The sequence below is a fragment of the Polypterus senegalus genome, chromosome 1, assembly GCF_016835505.1.
Source record: "Polypterus senegalus isolate Bchr_013 chromosome 1, ASM1683550v1, whole genome shotgun sequence".
Classification (NCBI taxonomy): domain Eukaryota; kingdom Metazoa; phylum Chordata; class Cladistia; order Polypteriformes; family Polypteridae; genus Polypterus; species Polypterus senegalus.
In genome coordinates, this window is record NC_053154.1 from 273,575,949 (window position 1) to 273,598,303 (window position 22,355).

At 38.0% G+C, this 22,355-nt stretch overlaps 1 protein-coding gene across 1 annotated transcript in view; it reads right to left on the reverse strand.

Annotated features, from left to right (window-relative positions):
• Positions 1-19,070, reverse strand: part of sfrp5 (secreted frizzled-related protein 5) — an 88,877-nt gene extending 69,807 nt beyond the window's left edge. Inside the window, exon 1 of the mRNA XM_039774466.1 lies at positions 18,264-19,070. Coding sequence (XP_039630400.1) covers positions 18,264-18,795 — 532 coding nt within the window. The 5' untranslated portion in view covers positions 18,796-19,070. The remainder of the gene's footprint in view (positions 1-18,263) is intronic.
• Between the last annotated feature and the right edge of the window lie 3,285 nt (positions 19,071-22,355).

The following is a 22,355-nucleotide window of genomic DNA, read 5'->3' on the forward strand; positions in this document are numbered from 1 at the left end:
CCTAGGCAAAGGTTCAATGGTTCTGCGTCTAAACCAGTGGCACCCACCAGTGACAGACCAGTCTGCTTTGCAGAGCAGTAAGTTTCCTTCAGCTGGAAAATTAAAATTCAGGTAACAGCTCAATTTATATTGCACATTTTCAAACTGACAGGACTTACTTTTACAATTTATTTTTATTTCTGCATCTCTGATGTTTTCTCACATTCAACACGTTACTTATGTTAAACAGGGATGGGTTCTTACAACCCTAGAACTATTATTTATACTTTGGTACATCACGGCAATCTAACTTGAAGCCTAACCATGACTGTTGCTGTTATCTTTATACTATTTAGACTTTTCCTTCAGGGAATCAGTTTAACACAAATGAACGCAGTGACTAGATCAGCAGAGTGGGAGCATTAATGATGTCTGTACTAGCCACCACCATGTGCTAAGTCATACACTACTTGATTCATCTTGTACTACAATATTATTCCTTTGATTACTTTGCTGTGAATTCCACTGAAAGGCTCTGTGAAATGCTCTATAAACAAAAAGATCATCAGATCAACAGAATTGTTTTTAGTTCTACTTAAAGCCGTTACCTTCCTCTGTTACCTTGTGTTCATCTCACCTGTTCTCTTGTGGGCTTTGTAAAGCTCCAAGTGACAGTGCTGCTTGTGAAAGATGATATATAAATAAAAAAAATTGATTGACTTATTTTATTTTTTAAAAATAGAACGATTCATATATTCAACTTTAGAATGATTCCATGCTGTAGTCTTCACTTAGGTACTTTATATCTTTTAGCTTTGCACCACAAACATTTGTGGTTTTGATTCTTAAAATAACTTTGACAGAGTGACAACTTCATCCTCTTTCTGTAATTTAGCTTCCCAATGTGCAGATCCACAAATATCAGGCCTATGATTTTTTACAATGTTGCTTAAAACGACTAGGAAACTTGACAAAACCAGGCATCTAATTTTCTTTTCACCACTTTCTGTATATGTTTAATTGAGATGGAGACAGACAGTCAGGAAATAAAGTGTATGCATCTAGGCCATATTAATATATACCTTCTGGTGTTTGATTTTAAAAAAAAAGTAACTCTCTGGGGAAAAACAGTAAGTGGAGACAAAAAAGTATGACATTTTAAACAGGCTATTAAACGTCAGCATGTTCCACAACTGATTTGTGGCCGATTCCTGCACGAGTTCCCACTGAGTCTTTGTTGTGCGAGCTCGCCCCCTGCTGGTAATGAACTGTCTGACAACTTGGCAGACCAAAAGCAGCAGGCAGCTCCTTGACATGACTGTCGGAGGCCCAAGGGGTGAAAGGTTGGTGCTAATAGAGGTTAATCCCCAGCTTTGTAAAGGAGGTCTGTGGGGGGTAGATTCTTGGCAGTTCAAGATGTCTGACTTTTGTCACAAATGTGACGTAGAATCTACATATGATGAAAACTTGGGCTGCATGACAAGTGCAATATTTCAGTGAAATTGTTTTTGATGTTCTTGTGCTTGATTTAGGAGAAAGCAAAGTCAGTGTGCATCTGGAACAATGCAATCATTAGGTTTTTTGGTACCCAACAGATATAAGTAGTGTAGCTTTAAACTTTTTTGGATCCAGAATGGCAGTAAAACCTTGTATTAAATAATAGCAATTCACCAGCGCTTTTAATTCTTGCCATGTCCAATAAATACTCAAATATAGGATCTGACAATTTAACAAACCCTCAGTCCACCAGACACACATATGTTGGTCTTTACCTAAATTATAATGAGCTTAATAGTTGTCACTGTAGCCTAGTACTTGAGGAATTTCACTAAAAGCAATAGTGCAGGCTGATAGTGTGACCATGAACAAGTACCTGTAGAAGACAGTTCTGTTAATAAAGTATTGTAATATTAATTCATATAATTATATTGTATTTATTGTACTAACATTTTATTAATTAATTAACTAACTAATTAATTAATTAATTATATCGTAATTGTGAAATGGTGATGAACAGTGACTATCGTTTCTAGAGTTCTCTGCAAGAAAGGGTAATTAAGTAGCTTTTTAATAAATATGTATATTCCAAATAACTAAAATGCAATTTTCTTTTCAAACATTGATAAAGGAATGTGTGTACTAAAAGCTATCTAGGGGATAGATAGATAGATAGATAGATAGATAGATAGATAGATAGATAGATAGATAGAAAAACACTATATTGAAGTAAAGATAAATCCAGTTGTTACTTCTGCGTTGCTTTTTCAGATAGATAGACACATAAACAGATAGGTAGAACAAATATTTTAAGGACAGATCACTCCTGAAGTTACTTTATCTAGCATTTCATAAATAGATGTGGAAGGCACTATATATTATGGTTATCTACATTTAATTCTTTATAGATAAGACAGTTAGGAAAAATCATGAAGGTTGCTTTAATACAGTAGACATAGTAGTAGGTCCTATGGTTATTTATAACAAGCTTTTTATAAAATAAGAAAAAGGGATTGATGGACACATATAAACAGCAAAAATAAGAAAAAATCTGATCAATATCAAAATGGTACATAATATATTGACCCATTAATCAAACTTATCTAAATTTACACTTTTGGAGCTATACTCTATTAACTCCAAGAATCGACTATATTATTATAATTGTTCAAACACTGCCACTCTCAGAAAAAAAAAAATCCTGCTATCTTGTTTGCCTTTTTAAAAATGAATTTTAAAATCCATAACCTTCAATATTCATACAAAGTAAATGTAAGCATTTGTATTGACAAGATTTTTCAAGGTAGTTTCAATTTTTTCTCCTCTTCCTGTAAAATGAGGATGGATGTGGTTGGCAGCTTTTGTCCTTGAGGTGGTGATTTTGTTCTTGCGATTTATTCTTGCAGTAACAGCATATTGTTAAAAAGGCACTGACAGATGTTTGTAGATGTAAGAACCTCAAGTATGTATGGTCTGCCTTATCTGACAGGAAAAAAACAAAACACTCACAAAACGTCAGCCCATCCATCCACTACTGAAATTGCTTCATCCAGCTTAGGGTCAGGGGACTGCAGTCTGCCCTATTAGTCTTGGGCACAAGGCAGGAGCCAACTCTGGATGAGGAGCCAATAAATCACAGGGCACGCTCAAGGACACACCCGCACTCACTAACACAGGGCTAATTCATCTCAACATACACTGCATAGTATTTGGGATATCTTTAAGGAGAAAGCCAGAGCAGACAGAGAAAACCTCAAAAGAAGAACAGACAAACTTTATATGGAGAGTAATCAGGCCAGGGATGGAATAGAAAACACCGGAGTGTTGTGGCAGCAGTGTGTTAACGACTGTGTCGTCAGGCCGTGCATTTGATTATGATTCTTGCAAATAGAAGAATGATAGTATTTTTTATGCCTCTTTGAAGTACACTTCATTGTCGTGATTTTTTTTCATTTGTAGTTTTGTCTGCTATTTTGCATATTTGATACACTTTTTAATATGCCATGCCACAGAATTGTGTCTTTGTAATAGTGTTCACTACAGAAGGCCCTATTTAAAAATGATAGATTAATCGATCATAATAACTGAATTGAATGAGAAATAAATGACAAGGAAATTACAACATTGACCCCTTTTTGAGTTTTGCAAGTGGTTTTCTAATAGGCATATTATGTGCATAAAGACCTCCACATAATGACATTAGGTTTCATTAAGGCTACTAAGAGACCCAAACTCCAAGCTGCAGAATGCCTGAACTGTGTGAAGGGAAGGGTCCCAATAAAGAGTAGAGTTGTGCGGCTGTACCAGGAAGCTGTCTGTCCAAAACAGATGACACAGCCTAATGCAGGAAACAGTGGTGACAAAAGATGACTAATTATCGAAGCAGTGCACTAAATGTTCTGAGCTATGAAATGGAATTAATCTGTCTTATTGTTTGCAATATAACACCTTTCATGATGCTGCTCACTTGCTCGGTTAAATACAACATGCATGTCCTCAGGTAGATAGATAGATAGATAGATAGATAGATAGATAGATAGATAGATAGATAGATAGATAGATAGATAGATAGATAGATAGATAGATAGATAGATAGATAGATAGATACTTTATTAATCCCAAGGGGAAATTCACAAACACATACTCTATAATCTCATACAAGGTGCTAGCTGTGAGATCTTTACTGGTGATCTTGGGACTTCAAGGCCAACTTCTCAGCTATTCAACGATCTTGCCAGCCTAGAAAATACAGATGAGTTGACTCTGAGATGTGGTTGTTAACCACCGGGTGGTTACAATCATTTCCAGAGACTTCTGACCTCCATTAGAATAAAAAGGAGGCCCTCAGGCTGTGACCAATTCATTATGGACCTGGGAAGAGGAAAATGTGACCTGCCTGACCCCGTGTCTCTGCATATAAAGCACTCTGACGTGGTTTTCGCAGTGGAAGGTGCTATATAAAATAAAGATTGATTGAAAACATTTTGTAAATCAAAATAATATCTAATTTGTATTTCATTTGATTGTTTATTCTTTAAGTGAACTTCGAAAAGGATAGATGGTTAACTATCTCCACTTAGTTACTCATCTATACAAACATTTTTTTAACTTTCTAAATACTAATTAATATTATTGTTTTAGGTTTAAAAAACACTAAATTTGTTCTTAGTATTCAATTTAATTGAGTCAAAACCAATGGGCATTCACAATGTGTATGCACCCTAAAAAAAATTCATTACAAACTTAAAATGAGACAAACAACAAACAGCCAGTCGAAAATGAGATGATGCTACTGCCTACAACATTAAGTCCATTTTCGAAATAACTGAAAAAAGAAATCTTGCATATAATGTCAGCCAATACATATACATAGAAATAGATGCATCAAATATAAAAAATAAAGCTCACATTTCGTGTAGAGATCATTTTTTCAAAGGCTGGGACACCTGCAAGCCACTGACAATAATAAAATTACAATAAATCATTTTTAGACTTGCAAACAAGGAAAAGTTGATTTTGTATTTCCTTGATGATGTCATCATAGTGCAAATATTATGGAACATTTAAGCATATATTACCAAGATTACTAGATTTAATGTAACATCTGCACTCAAAGAAATTTATTCCCAGCCTTTGGGAAGCATTCGTGTTAAATCTGAGAACATGCTGAACAATCGACTTAGCGCTGCATATGCGGGGTCGCAAATGAATGGATGGATGGATGGATGGATGAACTGACGTGAGGCTTCAGTATTTCTTTATTACTTTTCGAATCCGTTTTTTTTTTTTTGTTTTTTTTTGCAGAACTTCACGCGCTTCTGTCCGTAACAATGCTGGAGTCCCCGTGAGCACCGCAGCACATACATGTCCGCCCGTGCGTGCGTGAGGCACTTGCCGTGTTTAGAGTGGGGGGTTGGTGAGAACTAAAACAAGTGAATGCAGTTGCAGAAAATGAGAAGAATGAATTGAAATGCCGTCTTTGTAAACCAAGTCTTTTGTGCTGATCTCAAATGCCTTTCTAGGAAAGGTCTAAGCTTCTAGATGGCGCCTGATGGCAGTGTTTTCTCCCTCGGTCTGGTCACTTACAAACACTCGGTGGGCTTGTTCACAGCGAACCCGCTGGCATCCTGAGCGGTCTTAAGCAGATGCGGACATTATGCTGCCCAATTAGCAGCTTGCGCTTATCTACCAGTCACTATTTTGTTGGGGACACACAATGAAGCTCTAATGGGACACTTGTTAACTGGGCATCTTAAACGCTCTTGTTTTTTTTTTAATCTTGCCAGGCTCCTTCTTGCTCTTCCAAGTGTCTGCAAATGCGCTTAAGGCATCTACTCTCCCAAGAATACTTCGCTATAGTAAAAATAACATATTTTGTTTTGACGACACCGCCCAGGGATTACGCACAAAAAATCTCCTACAAACAAATATGCAACATTAATATATTTATCAGTAGTTTAAAGTCACAAATCCTATTCGCTGAACGTCTAGAAACGGGAACGCTCGGAGCTGTCAGTGCCCTTTTTTTTGCTCTTGGATTGGAGTCCCTTGGTTCGTTCATAAAATTATCGATTACCTAAATTATTTTACTTACCGCGTATCAAACACGTTTAATTATCTGTGTGTATGCAGTGCTTAAAGTGGGCCGGCACTTCTCGACTTTGTTGTACGGAGTATCAAGAGTTTTTCCAAGCTTGCCGGCAGCGTTTGTAATTAGCCGGTACTCTCAGTTCTCTCAAACTGTCGGTTCAATATTTCGCGCTTGCCCGGTGTGCAACCTTGACATGTGTCTCCCTCCACTGTTGGCTAACAATACAGAAACGTCTTGAGTACCGCTTCAACTCCTGCGTTCATGTGACAACTAATTTATGCTGTACTTTTCAATATAAGAATCGTCACAGAGGCAGTAGGTGGCAGGGACTGAGTTGTGGTCTTATTATATGTAATTTGCTTTTGGTTTCACTAAGCTGTTGGCTTTTATGTGTCTTTCAGTTAAAGCAGAATAGTGTCTGTAAAAGTTCTTTCAGATAGTAATCTCAGATCCTGATCGCGGTAGACGGTAGTCTTATGGATATGGCAGTAGATGCAGACAAGTCAGAGGAGGACTAATAACTGACGACGAATGACGAACAACAGTTAAAATAAAAAGGAGTAAAAGACTCTGTCATCCGCTGTGTTTGGCTGCCGAGACGGAAGGGGCGCCAAAGACAGATACAATAAAAAAGCCCACCAACCTTCAGCTCTGCTGCAGGCTTATGCGGAGTCAGGATCGGAGCATATCTCTGCAGCATCGAATGCAAGGCAGGACTAATACAGAGTGAGGCACCGGTCTGTCACTAAGCATGCGCACGCGGAAAACCGTTTAAGGTCGCCAACTAACGGAACACGCAAGTCTCTGGGACAAAAGCTGTGGTACTCGAATAAAAGGCCACGGGAAGCTCGTCCAGGAATGAAATAGCAGGACTGTGAAAAACGTGACATTAAACACAATCCACTCCAGGAAGAGCAGTTACAGCAAAAGTTTTGAGCGCTGGAGAAGTTGGAAGAAGCTTGGCAGGAGGGACACACGCCACGACAGAGGAGTCTGGGTTTATAAATGATGAGCCTTTCAGATAGGCAGTCTTAGAACTTTCAATGCACTTTTGCTAGGAAAGCCGAAAGTGACGGAAAAAAAAAAGAAATTGGTAGGGGGTCAGTGTAGCCTAGCTGTGTGGGGTGTTATATCAGGTGTTTGTGAAAACTGCAATTTTATATACATTTAAAAAAAAATAATGGTTCTTTAATGGCACTATATGGTTCTTTACTGTCGTTCCTCCTAGACCTATTGCCTGACCAATTACCATTTCATTCTAGGAGGGTTCTTGCTCTTTTAAAAACCTCCTAAAATGTAAAGAAAAAAAAAACTGTAACATATGGTAAGGTGGCTAGCAGGACACTTACAGAGTAGGAAAACCTGGACTTGGCCTGTGTTACTGGACGAATGCAGAAAGGCTCCTTTTAAAATCATGACCCACTGGCATTTCACAAATTTGCTATTTCTGGTTATTGACTGAATGGAGCCTGTTACAGATCTAAATAAATAAAGGTTCTTTATGGAACCTTCATGAGGATGAGTCCTGATCCCCAACAGACAAATGTGTAATCTTTATTTATATGTAGTTTAAAGTTAAAGTCATATTCAGTGCTTGACTACGCTGAACTTAAAAAAATGGGAACGCTCTCAGCTATTAGTGCATTGCTCTGAAGAACCAATCTGGCACCTTTATTTTCAAGAGTATAGCTTTAAAAATATATAATAATATAATACAATAATATCTTCTATATCTGTAAATCTTTTAATCCCCCACAAATTATATATGGCACAATAAATTCACTTGATATTTGTACACAAGTATGTTTTCTTGGTCATCAAACTGAGACATATTCTACCAAGAAGCCTAATATACCCTCACGTAACTTTATTTGCTAGTTACCTGAGTTCTACATGTCTAATACATGCCTAATAAATGACTGCTCCACACAGTTATATTGTGCTTAGTTTGGGTTTAGCATGAATTCTACTAAGTGCAATGTCTTTGAATTTGCAGAGCAGGAAGCACACAAAGTTTTAAACCAAAGATTAAAAAGGTAACACTTGCAAATGGCAACCATGCAACCTGTCTTGTTGACTCCAAAAAGTATCAAGCGTAGCTGCCTCATCCACGTGAGCAGCAGTAAAAGAGAACGCTAGTAGTGAGCTTGCCTACAGGGAAGATGACACTTGTCCAGGAGTTAACACAGTCCTCCAGAGTGTAACACACTTTACTCAAGAATACCATGCTTTCCTGTGCTTTACGTCTCTTGGGGGTGTTTGGACACAGTGTTAAAGGAGGTGTGAGGATGAGATGGATTTTTACTTTACTCTGTGTCAGAAAGTAAAACAGAAATAAAGCTGAGGAGAACAATGTCACCACCCATGAAACTGAACAGCCCAGGCTTCCATCTGTTAAAGTGATTACAGATGATTTCTGAGAAAATCCAACCAGGAGGAGAAATTTGGCAAATGTGCTAAGAGGGATTGTATTTAGAAATATTGCCCATGTGTGTCTCTTCCTTTTGTAAGGCACATCAGTTTATTGAGGTCACATAATCCGATATGCCAATCACATGGAGCTCAAGAACAAGGCAGACTAACACTGGGCAGATATACTTTTCAGGGCACACTTCTCCACACATCCTCACTCAGTCATAACCAGGCCAAATTAGGGCCACCATTTAACACGAGCATATTTTTGTTGTGACAAGAAAACCAGTGGAGAAATCAAAATGATGTAAATGAGTAGACAATGTAGTGCATCAGATAGTCATGATTAAGGGATAATAAATACACTTACTAAATTCTTTATTATGTTGTTTCTCACATTAATAACCAGAATATAAAGCATGAGACACTAACACAACATTGGCAGAGAAAATCAAAATTGGTATACAAAGTTTGTCATAAATTTAATGAGACTGATCCATCCATCATTCTAACCTGCATATTCTGGGCACAGTTGCAAAACAGCTCGATCAATCTATCCCTGAAATAATAGGATGCAAGGCCTGAGCAATCGGCACATCACAGGGCAGAGACACAACCCACCCACATTTTAAAGGGATGTTTTATTGTACTGTACTGCACTGTACTGTAGAGCCAGGCTTCCTACCCCAGAGCAATTCTTGGAAATTGTCTTCTGTGAGGTCAGGCAGTATATTAGTTATTGCTCTTTGGATGTTTTCAATCAGTTTCATTAATTTCAAGACAGACCTCACCCTCACAATTGGACCTCACCTTTTTAGAGCAGATTTAATTACAGAGAAAACACACTTTAAGACAGATACCAGTTTAATAAGATCTCCTGCACTTTTGCACAAGTCTCATATCTCATAGTAACAAACACCCCTATAGCTGGTTAATTGCCTATACAATCCGACCACTTCCTGGCCAGCTCTTCTCTTTGACAGGCATGCAGTGCTTGTGGTCCTACCTTGATGCAGCTTGATAGTGCTGAAGGAGACACGTTTGAATTCTTTTAATTCTGAGGAACTCCTGACTGGAGTCAAACGAGTGAAGAAGTTGATCACGTTTTCTGTGTGTCTTTAAAGGACTCAAAAGTTGTTCAATAATAAAATGTGTTTAAAAGGCCTATTCTGAGTATTAAACCCAAAACACAATTGTATAGGAGACATTTGCTAAACTGCAGTATCTGTGTGAAAGTGTGTTTTCTCTGTAATTGAATCAGCTGTAAAAATAGAAATTACTGCAACTGCTCACTATATATATATATATATAAGTGTGTGTGTTTGTGCATACATACAGTATATGCATGTATATATATACATATATATATGTATGAATGTATACATATATATATATATATATACCATGCCAGTGTAATCTGCATCAATTTACTGTGTTCTTATTTACAGCCTACAAAATCCTAGTTTAGCAGCTAGTGTGGCAGAGGTGCTGACTGAATAGACCAAAATCTTTTCTGGAAACCAAATACGTTGTAATGTTCTTATCAGTTTTCCTATTTAATTAATTACCCTTAATCCCGAGGAAGCATTTCTGTTTGCTGACTCTGCGGTATAATTTATTCACATGCCTAACCGGTCTAAAAATATATGGCTGTGAAAAAGACCACATTCTGGCTAAGCCACTTACCTGCTTCTTTCTTTCTTTCTTTCTTTCTTTCTTTCTTTCTTTCTTTCTTTCTTTCTTTCTTTCTTTATTAATTTTATTCTAGGATGGTATTTAATCATTTTGATGAAATGTGCAAAACTAGTATCTAACTGCAACCTCTGACTTTGTTAATATGTACTTAAATCAATCCATTAATCCTTAAATACAATACTGTACTTTGAATTTTCCTGGCTGCTTGTGTTTTAACAAAGAAATTTTCTGAATGCCAAAATTATATAGTTGACAATGAATAGTGGATTGTGAAAGCAACATTTTTTGCAGATTTGTCACTCTGTAGACTGAACTGTTAGGCCAGTGCAAGTATAACAAACCACTTTGCCTGTGATTCTCCTATAAAGGCCAATAGTTTTCTGAAAGCAACAAATAAGAGGGCAACAGTGTAGCATAGTGGTTAAAACTTAATGCTTCTAATGCAAAAGCATGTAAAAAGATATCTGCGCATGAAGAGCTTTTGTGTTGTAAACCAGACAATTAAGTGTGGTCTAGAAGGTAAGGCTTGTAGCCTGAAAGTTAAGACCTCACTAGTGACTCAGTGTTTGTCCACCAGCAAGCCCTTCATCTATAGGACTCTATGAAGCTGCAATATTATTCAAGTGTTTGCTCTTCTTTCCCAGTAAACTCAAGCTCCAGCAGCCACACCAATCTCTGGTTTGTCTTTCAGATTAGATTGCAAGACTGACCAAAGCCATATAAAGAGGTTTAGATATACTACAACAAATAAAAGAGAAAGTTAACAAAAAAAAGCTGTTCAGGTTTTTAAGTGGACAAAAGAGTCCCTTTCACATTTTCACTGCAGGGAGTGGTAGTAATTGGAAAAATAAACGTTTATATTTAAATATTTAAGCACCAGAGTTCCTGAAAGTATAATTTGTATCCAGTTTTCATTTATCTCCTGGGAAGTGACCACAACAAATAAGATTAACGGTTCCTCTTGTTCTGATCCCTTTTAACATTGTGGCAGATCGGGTTAAAAAAACATTAAATAGTTTTTTTTTTTCCTGTAAATTAAACATCAAAGTACATAGATTATCAGCTCGTCACTGGATGCAGCGGCATGCGATAGATAACGTGAGATTAAAGTTCAGAAGCGAAATCAGAAGTCACAGTTGCAACAAAAGCGCTGCGCAGAGGGAGCTGCACCTCCGGAGACCTCCCGCAATCTTTACTAGTAGACCCCCAAGCTTTGCGTGCTGTTCCTGTGGTATAAAGGGAGTTTTGTGCCGAATAAAGTAGATGCTCAATTTGTTCTCCACTAAAAGAAACTAAACCGGTACCACAGTATTTAATATGAATGTTTTTAGTAAAGGGAAAACAGATCGGCAATACCTAGTGGAGCTTTCCAGTAGCCCGATTGGACCGACTGTGGTATTTTGTGCGGACTGAAGTATGAGGAGAGAGAAGCGCCGTCTTTCCTGTACTTCGCAACTTATTTCGTGCACTTTGAAGTTAAGCGAGTGCGCGCAGTGAGGTGAACGCGCATACACCGAATGCGCTCGCGTCAATTCCTTGGTTCTGGACAGTCCGCAGAAACCTAGCAGGTAGGGAGGGCTTCATGAGCCTATAAGAGGCTCCTGATGTTCACAATTACCATTTGTCCTGGAGCGCCTACAGAATGACTTAATGTGTAGAAGGCACAATACTCCATGGCACGATGTTGTTCTGATTTTTTTTTTGTAAGAGGACGTCCAGGTGTTCCTCGAAGCAGTCTTCCTAGAAAGAATCAGAATTTACCTGCTATAGCGTCCATAGATAATGCATTGAAAAGTAACTCGATTATTTTTACGGCTTCAAACGTAGCCTAATGTTTAGTTATTAATTTAGTTTCTGTTTATTTCATTGCTGGGTCGTCATGGTCAGGGATCAGGGAACACTGTGACAATTCTGGGTTGCCAAAAATACAAATGTATGGGGGTCTGGGGAGGCAATCAAGATAACTCGACTAGATCTGAACCTGTGCCTGTGGAGCTGTGAGAGTCTTAACTCTAAGCAATGCGACATCCCTTTTAGGAATTGTAACACATTCTCATCAGTTCATTTGATAATCTGACAATATGGAATTTAATTATTAAAGTAGTGGGGCGACACAGTCATAATGTATTTAACCTTTGCCTATTTAGGACACACCCATGGGTTGACGCCATCTGATCTAAGGTTGAGATGACAGCTTTGCGGATCAACAGGCCGTCAGTCCGTTGCATTGATTCACCGTTTACAACGAAGCCCACATCTAAAATTAAACAATAAGCATTTCGGAGTGCAAGCGCACACACGTCAAAACATTACACGAAACAAAATAGTAAGTGCCACACCAGCGTTTGCAGAGTTTATAAAGGTAACATTTACGCCTTAGTCATGTAAACGATTCATTTAATTTTGTAACGGATAGCGGGGTCGATCATACTGGACTGCAGAGAACACACGCGAACTTCACCTTCAGTTACGGGTTCAGACTTGACCTCCAGAAGATAGCGAAGCGCAACGATAGAGCAAATGCCGAGACAAAAATAAAAAACAAAAATAAAACATGCGATAACGAATTCATTTAGTGAAAAAGATGGGGACTGGGTTGGGGGTTATATAGATAAAGGGGACGTTCAAAAAGTTTCCGTATTTTTTTTAACTCTAATTATTAGGAATCTCGTAAACAAATTACATCACTTTTCTACATAGTCACCTTCGTTTGCGATGCAATTTTCCCAGCGTTTTAGCAGCTTTTTAATCCCCAATTACTACTCCTCCCGCCATCATCGTTTCCAACGAAAAAATAAAAATACAGAAACTATTTGAACGTCCCTTGTAGGTATGCTCCATGGAGTTCAATGCCCTGTCTGATATGGCGCAGGCGCACACAGGTGTGTGTAAGGTGAGATCATGTGATCCGTTTAACGGACCACAGATATCTGCATAACAGTGGACTTTCTGTTATGTACACCCATCTACAAAGGTTCAAGATTGCTCGTTACTCCATTAATTCAACTGACATGGATCGCTTTTTAAAAAAAATTACTTATTAGCATAAGAGGCTTTGATTGCTATCACGCTTATTCAGTACATCCTTCCTAAAGTATCTTTCTCTGTTTAAAAAGAGGTAACATGGCAGAAACTAGCTGTAGATGGGATGGCAGATGATGGCATAGAACAACACACACATTTTTAAATCAAACTGATATGATTTCTTCACCTTTGCAGTGCATTTGATTAGTCCCCTTAGGAAAACTACACAACAAGAACAACCTGGTAAGTAACTTTGATTCAAATTGTAAGAGACAGCAGCACAACTTATGGTATTGTTTAAATCTTTTGGTTTTTACAGTATTATAAGGTTTTAATACTTTCCTGACCAGCTTTATCAGTGTTCTGAGCTTACTTAATTTATTAATCAATAATGGTGTCATCTTTACTAGATCAAATTACGCTTTCATACAAAATGAAACAGTTTGCACTTTTCTGGCAAAAAAAAAATCATATTGTAATTTTAGCCAAATGTTTTTTTTTTTTTTCTATTTGTTATCATTTATCTTAGTGTACATATATAACTTTCACCCTATCTGGAGATTGTTCCTGCTTTGCGGCCGATGATTGGTAGGATATGCTCCAGCTGCTCGTGTCCCTGTCCTGGATAACCAAATTAGGCAGATGGATGAATAGATATATCACATTTTCATCACCACTGCCTACTCATATCACCTAATGAGAAATATGAATCCCTTGTCCCTTAATGGCAGTTATTGTAATTTGTTCAGAGTTACTCATTTAGCTGGCAGTGGAAAACTTAAGGTGTCAAGCCCACCTCTGTAGTCACCTGTCCACATACTTTACCAAACAGATTAACATATGAGAGCTGACTCTTGTACCTAATCACAAATTTGGCTTTCTAACTTTGGCCTCCCTTTCCAGTGGTCTGCACAAAAATTCAGGATGATAGATGTGGCACTTTGTTCATTCTATTATTTATAACTATATTTGGTTATGTGGGATGAACTCTACCACTGCCAGAATAGCTATTTAATGGCCAATTTCAAATATAATCAGTGTCACTTTGAGGGTGGTGCATTGAGCAACACGGTTGCCTCATGAGTCCTGCTTTAGAATTCTGCTCCTTCCATTTCCCCAAAGCCATGCTGCTCAAGTTGATTGATGATTCCAAGTTGCTTCTTTGTGAATGTGGTTGTGGGCATGAGCGGGCTCTGCTATGTACTGACACTTTGTTTAGGAATTATTTCTTGTCTTGTGCCTAGTAGTGTCAGGGTAGGGCTTGGCCCGGATGACCTGGAATTTGATTAAGCAGGATTTCAGAATGTTACTCCCTGGAACCTTACGGTGCATTACCAAAGATACATGCAATTTACAATTTGCTACCCTGGAAGATAACTCTTTAATTTTAAATTCTGAGGCTTACTCATGTATGTCAGTGACAGGTCTGCTGTTTGTCTGGGGAGAGGTTGTGACACATGAGGGCAATGGCCAAGTCTTTTTTGGTCTTATTAATTTGGACTCAAAGTAGCAGGCATGCTACTGTGTGCTGCTGAAAATTATTAGAGCCTACACTTCATATTCATGTAGATGCTTGCATTTTTTGCAATGCTTCAATGGATTGCATAGTTGCCAATTAATAAGAAGTCTTGTCAGTCATTTTTTTCAATTGGTTAATCTTTACATTTTTAAATTGGGTAGCAATAGTGTGTCAGAAAAAAAAAAGACAAAAGATTATTCCAAGCTGAAAAGCAAGAAGAAGCAAGTTAGACAACACAAGGTCTTGGCCGTGGAACACCAAAAAGACAGCTCCTTTGCCAAAATGTCATGCGCCTAAATTTCTTTTTTTTATTTTTCAGTGAGGAATTGACTTTGATCTTTTTCCCCCTTTATTTACCGTAGAGGCTTTCACAGACAGCGCACTGACAAAGAATTTACGTGAACAATTGAAGGGCTTAACTGAAACTCCATTCAAATCAATCTGGAGAAAATATCTTTTATTTTTTCAAATTATGTGTGGTATTCCTAATCCAAATTATGTAAATGGGACAGTTCAGTGTTTGACATGAAATAAACAAATCATGGTAAATGGTAGTGACCTATCTGATAATAGCTCTCATTTTAACTAAAAAAGGGAGTTAGCAGGTCCTTGAAGTGCTCTTTGAATCTGGCTATTCTAATTATAAAGTGGTCAAAGAGTGGATAACAAGGAGTCAATATGGGCAGGTCAGGTGAATATACAGTAGCTCCTTGTGAAGTGGCATGGGGGAGAATTTTGCAAAACCCAAAAGTGAAGTTTAAGGAGGTGAGCATTTAAGTATCGGGAATGAAGAGAGGCAAGAAAAAGTTATAAAAATAATATTTATCAGGTGGTACAGTATATCTGAGCAGCTGTACACATTACTTACAATAGTTTTTACATGGCATTGTTCTATCTATCTATCTATCTATCTATCTATCTATCTATCTATCACTTTATTTTTTCTGCGTGTAAAAAAAAAATTAGAACTGTAGTAAAGGACTCATATTTACAGATATAAAAAAATCTTCTAAATTTATTGATTATGATTTGCTGAATTGCTGTTGAGACATTTTTAAATGTACAGAAGTCTTATTATTACTGCAGCTATTCTTCCATGCTGTTAGGCTTAAGAGTTAATAGTGATGCCAGATGTATGCCACCAAACAAAGTTGCCAAGTCCAAAGCTGGTACTTTCAACTCTAAGCATAAGAGAAAAGCAAAGCAAGGCAATGCCCATCCCCTGGGGTTTGATGTTTTTTTTTTTTTGGTCTTTATTTTTGTTTTCTTTGGATTTTTCGGCTGAGAGGTATTATAATGAGCATATCATCTCATCCCTGGAAGGTGGTGGTGGGGAGGGGGTGGCATAGATAGTCTAGCTAGAAGCTCCGCAACATTGACTCACAAAGTGAAAATGGTAACCCAGCATTAGAATTTCAGCTGTCTTGTGAATGATAGACTGTTCACATGCTGATTAAGCTAAGGGTGCTTTGGTCAACAATTACAAATTTAAAATATCAATTGGGCCTGCCTGAATTATTTTTTAATTCCAGTGCTGTAGAGTTTTGCAAGATGCCGTTTATATTCAAAGCTGCAAGCTTTTGGCACTTTTAAATTTTCCTGGGACTTTAATTTTTTTCAATCTTGTTTTTCAAACAACACACCTTAATGGTAATTTCTGTAGAACATTTTTAAAAAGTGTAGACTTCAACAGTCCCGAAGCAGTCTGATTAGAAAATGTGATTCAATACTGTATACTACATACATTTAGCTAGCTAAGAATCTTTAGCTTATATAGTTCCTTAAATTGCTAATATTTTTTTTTTCGTTTAATGCATGCAAACATATTTGATTTTAATGGGGCCCTCCTCATTTCTATGTGGGCTCTTCTCCCACAATACCAGACGTGTGCAGGTTAGGACAGCTGACATCTTTGAACTGGCCCGGTGTCTGTATAAGTGAGCCCTGCAGCCATACAGCCCTGGTGACCTATCTAGGGTTCATTCCTGCCTTATACTTGATGTTTCTGGCATAGGCTACCAACCCTATTGACCTTGAAAGGGATTGTGCCAGTTTGATAATGATTATATAAAGAAATGGAATGGCGGTAATTGTACGTACGTGATTTAGTTAATACATTTTGTGTAATTTTGATCACGGATTTGGGGTCAACTTCATAGCCTGAATTTCATTAATGGAAAGCATGTATCTTCCTTCTACTTATTTCCACATATGGCAGTTTATATATCAGTACATTTTTGTTTTTTTATACCATTTTTACTGTATAAAATGTTAAAGTGGTAAATATTTTACATTCAGACAAGCAGATATGGCAAATGAATTGCTCCGAGAGCCCTGTAGCTGCCAGTCTAGCACCCTAAACACTAACACATGCATCAGCTGAATAAGAGCAATCTAAAAATTGAAGTGTGTGCATATGAATCTTTTTGGCTATAGTGTATTTTTAATAAACATGTTTTATTATGTATTGAGACATTATTGTTAATTGAACAGAGCAGAAAGTGAGCATCACCTTAAGCACCTTTGTAAGTTTGATTCCAATTTTTTATACTTGCAGATTAAATGAGTCACCCAGTTAGTCAGTGTGAAATGACTGCCATGTGCTTTTCAGTGAGAAAAACAGCAAGTAAGCAGGTCAGCAAGACCTTAACAATAATAGAGTGTTCATATCAAAAAGAAAAACAAGTGAAAATTGTGTCTGGATCTGAAACAATGCCTCACATCCATGCTACAGGTGACCTGAATATAAGACATACAACACCATTGGAATCTCCAGGGTTTCCTGTGAGTGATGGCAACCAGCTTCTGTGTGCAAGGAACAATCAGCATAGGCATACAACCTAAGTGTCTTGTGATGTGGTTGAACATAGCAGAGTGACGAGTTTACATTTTTTTTAGCTGACAAGTCCCAGTACTATGTGTTTTACTTACTAGCCTCATCTTCTTAGTTTACTATACTGTGACAACTGACAAATAGTTAATAAAAAGGCACATTGCCACCGTATTCCATAAAGTGGGTTCACTACATAGATGGAGACTCATAGACTTTTTGTTCTGTTAACAAGCACAGATTTAGACAATCTCAGGCTGGACACCCACCAAGTTGTGCGGCAGCACACTTTGTTGGACACCTTAGCCACTCATACACATTAACTACTACTGGTCAGCTACGTTATGAGGAAAAAGAAAATATGACTTTAAGCCATTCCTTACAAGTTGGCTAAAAAGAAAGTTTTGACATATTTTTGGGGACCCCCACCATACATACACCAACCTCTACTTGGCCCGGCATGGCACAACCCCCTATTTATACAGATAGAAGTTTTGTATTATGTGCACCTGCATGCAATAAAATCTCTCTGGCTCTAAGGCCAACTTTCAAACTGCAGCCAGGCCTGAGTACAGCAAACTGAATAATTCAAGTAGCCGAGTTTATGTGCAGTCACATGCACACAGAGTGCAGGCAAGTTTGTGCCCCCAAGAAGGTTTTATAATTCATGAAGCAATAATGGAAAAAAAGACAAAAATAACATAACAACAGATTACCTGGTGCCACTGTGGCCTGGTTGCTTGAGAACTGCGTGGGAATGCAGAGGTCATTGTCAATTGGAAATTTCTCACACTGAAGCATCTCAGGCCAAGGAAAGCCATAGGTCTCCATAACGGGGGCACAGCTGTCTCTCACTGCCTCACACAGGGAGCGGCAGGGGTAAATGGGCCGGTCGAGGCAGATGGGTGCAAAGAGTGAGCAAAGAAAGACCTGTGTGTCAGCATGGCAGCGCTTAGCCAAAAGTGGCACCCAGCTATTCGCCTGCTGCTTCACCTCAGGCATGGACTCGTGGTCCAGCAGATTAGGTAGGCGCATCTTTTTGTAGCCCACAGTATAGCAGAGACGAAGTTCTGCCGGGATGTCAATGCACTGCGCCTGTTTTGGGTAGCGAGTGTTCGGATTGTTGTCAGACTGCCAACTGTAGTAGTCATATTCCTCTGCAGATACAGCTGAGGGGAGAGCAAAGAGCAGTCCCAACACCATGGCTACCAGTTTTTGTGACAGAAGCCTTTTTTCATATTGCTCCATTCTGTGCTGCAAGAAGTGAAGTTACAAAAAAAAAAAAAAAAAAAGAAGGAATAGTCCTAAAATAAAGTTGCTTGCAAATCAAATTTCTGCCTCAAAATCATATGGTTGGCTCCTGTTCACTCTCTTTCCTCCTGGGTTTCTTGAGACCCCTTCAGCTCTTCTAAGCAGTTCTTTAAGAAGAGAGAGAGAAACTTTTGTTTCACTCTTCTGCTCTCCTGAGGTGCACCTTAGTGCTTAAGAGGCTGTGGATCATTGAGCTCTGCCACTCTGCAGCCCCTCTGTAGGCTGCGTCTCCTGGGCTCCTCCCATGGGCGTTTCCTCAGCCCCAGCAGCAGGCAGGAGCCAATTAGAATGTCAGGTCACCGCCCCTTTCATCAAAGAAACACACCCATCACACAGATTCCATTCCCTCCCCCTTTCCATTTAATTCTGGTCCTTTTATGTCACTGACAGACTTGACTCCAGGAACTGGCAGAGCAGTCAGGCTTTAGAAAATCCCGTTGAGGAACATGCAAAGAGAGAGAGAGAAAAAAAGACAATTCCTGCTACACCAAAAGTAAAAGATTGGCTTAATACTAAAGACAAATGGCATGAGTAAAAGTAATTACCAGTAAACAATAGGATTTGTTAAAGCAAACTGCATGATGAATCAGGGAATATCTTGATTAATTCTTTCTGAACTCTACAGTCAAGTTATATAGCTCCCTTCTATAGTCATAAAAACAGTCTTTGTTTAAATCAATACAAATGTTGAAGACTGTGAAGAGTGAGAGAAGTAGACTTTCGTATGGTTTCGCTTCATTTGATAAGCTTGTTTTTGTCTCTTTTGTAAATCAATCATTATTTTATAAAGTACCTCTCACCCTAATCATTGCTTTCAAATGGAGATCCTTTGTTAAACTGAATGCAAGAAATGTGAAGCGATTTATTAAATCAGTGAGATTGAGACTGAGTTTGCTTAAATGTCCCAACTTTTAATTTATCATATTTATAGACTTTCCTAACCATGCAATACTCATAGAGACAGCATTTTTAAAACTTAATAAATCCATCATTCTTTTTCTGAACATAAATACATTATAAATTCATAAGCATAGCCTTAGTAATGTGAATTATATTAAAAACAAATGTGACTTTGACTAAGACTCTGAATGTTTCTTTTTATTGTAATATAGCATCTTTCACAGTATTAAAACTGTTAAAGTAAATACCCTAAAGAGTGCCTAGGAACTCTGCGCTGTGGTCATTTCCAGAGGGAGGCATTTAAGAGGCATTCTAACCGCATGCACAAACCACCTTAACTAGTCCCTCACAGTCCTGAGAAGCAACAGCTCTACTCCAAGCTCTTACTCTATTGCTGAGCTTCCTATAGAAGTGAAAATCCCAAACAAGTTGTGAAGTTGAGATGGACATGACTAGAGCAGAGCTTCTTATGCATCTCAGTAGAGTTCAAGGACATAGTGTCTGAATGAAGCTTGTTAAAGACCTTAATGGTGGAGATGGTTTCAAGGATCTAACCAAAGGGTTTCTGCTACCAATCATTATAGCAGCCCAAGTAGTCAGCAATGTAGAGGGAAGCTGGGAAGATGAAGAAAGAGGCCTTTCAAGCAATGTTAGATGGACAGTCATAGAAGAAAAGGAAGGCCACAAAGATGCCAACTGTGGCAGTGACCAAAGCGAAGATCAATGTATACAGTAGGTGGAGTTTGGTGAGGCCATAGATAATAACTTCCAGATAGTATCTAAGAGGTTCTGGCGCACCATTCAACAACATAGCAAGGGAAGTTGAGACATTGTTCAGACTATTCTCAAGCAAGGATGGAGAAACATTGACTTCAACAGTGGATACCATTAGAAAGAGCACTTTGAAGAACTTCTCTGGATACATCTTCCTTGAGTTAGGCTGTGCCAGAGGAAATTGTTGGGGTTAAATTAATCTCTTTGGCTGGGTTAATTAAAAGCTCCATAGAGGCAAAGGTGCAGGGTTGGGCGAGATGCAACTGGAAATGCTAAAAGCACTTGATGATGTGGGGGGTAATTTGGCTTGCGTTATGAGTGATTTGGCCTTGGAAGAGTGTGATAGCGGTCCACATTTTTAAAAAGGAGAACGAGAGGGTGTGTTCCAGTTACTGAGGAATGACATTCCTCAGTCTGACTGAGAAAGCAGGAGTACTGAATGTCATTCAATTAATAATCTCTGTGATTGTTAATCATCATATTCAGAAGAAGGAATGGGGAGTGAATAAGGTACCATCTCTTTGTCTTCGTACAGAAATTTTAGCAGTTATTAATATACATTTTAAGCTTAAAAAAGGCTATATGTAAGACCATTGTATGCACTGTGAAAAACACTATATAAAGTAATAATTTATTTGCATTTAAAACAGTGAAGCAAACTCTTCCACCTGCCACTGATGTCATTAATCAAACCTTTTAGCATGAATTTGATTTTCTTCAACAATGTCTTTTATGAGGCTGTGAAGGTACTATATAAAAATAACTTTATTTTTTCAGAAAACCCCAATTCAGCAAAACCACATAAAATAAACTTGTAAAACGCCCACTAATGGAATTCCTCAAACTACTCCTTCTGTCAGTTTTCTGTCCATGGTTGGACCTACCTTGAAGCCAGTGTTGTCAGGGCAGCCTCAGGCCACTGTGACCCTGATTTGAATTACAGCAGACTGATAATGGTTGGTTAAGACAATTAATTTTGTGAGCCAGTTCTGTTCTTTGGAAGATTTAATTGGGACATCTGGGACAGACACTGATGGCATTTGACCCTAAGATGGGTAAGCAGGTGAACAGCTTTCTCAGTTTGTGCCCTAGTCAAGTGACAAGTCATTGCTGAGTTATGCACAAGACAACATGCTAGACGAGAGTTTAATAGGATCAAGTTGATTTGATTTAGCTGTACATATACATACAGTGTATTATTTTGAATAAATAAATCAAATTTATATGGCACATTCCACATCCATAACATAGCTTCTTCTAAAAACGATTCTTTTTAATTCTTTCCTGAATGAAATAACATGCAGTTTGAGAAGGATTATTTCATTTTTACTGTCATATGTTTGGTTAATCAGTCATTTTTAATTAATTTTCTATCACTGCCCTTTGCTATAAATAATATATATAGTGAATTGTAACAAACTCACACATTACGATATAAACATTGGTATTTATGAAGACTCCCAAAGTATTTGCTGCTGCAGATTATCACTTTTTGGTGGAATAACATGGAAGTTATTTTATGGGTTATTAAAAAGCAAGTTTTTATTTTTTTAATCTCTTAGCAGCTGCACTTCAGGAACAACAAGATAACCAAAACCTTGCCAGTGCTGCACATTTACATTATTTAATTTTTCATACTATTCATGACAATCAGGCGTTGTAAAGTCAGCAACATAAATCTGAGCCCAATAACTATTGTGTGGCATCCAGTGTATCTAAGCCCAAGATACAGAAATATTTCTTTCAAGTGCTTGTGACATTTTCTTATCTGAGAGCTACCCAGAAGTTATACTTACTGCACAGATGTGTTATATAGCACCTTT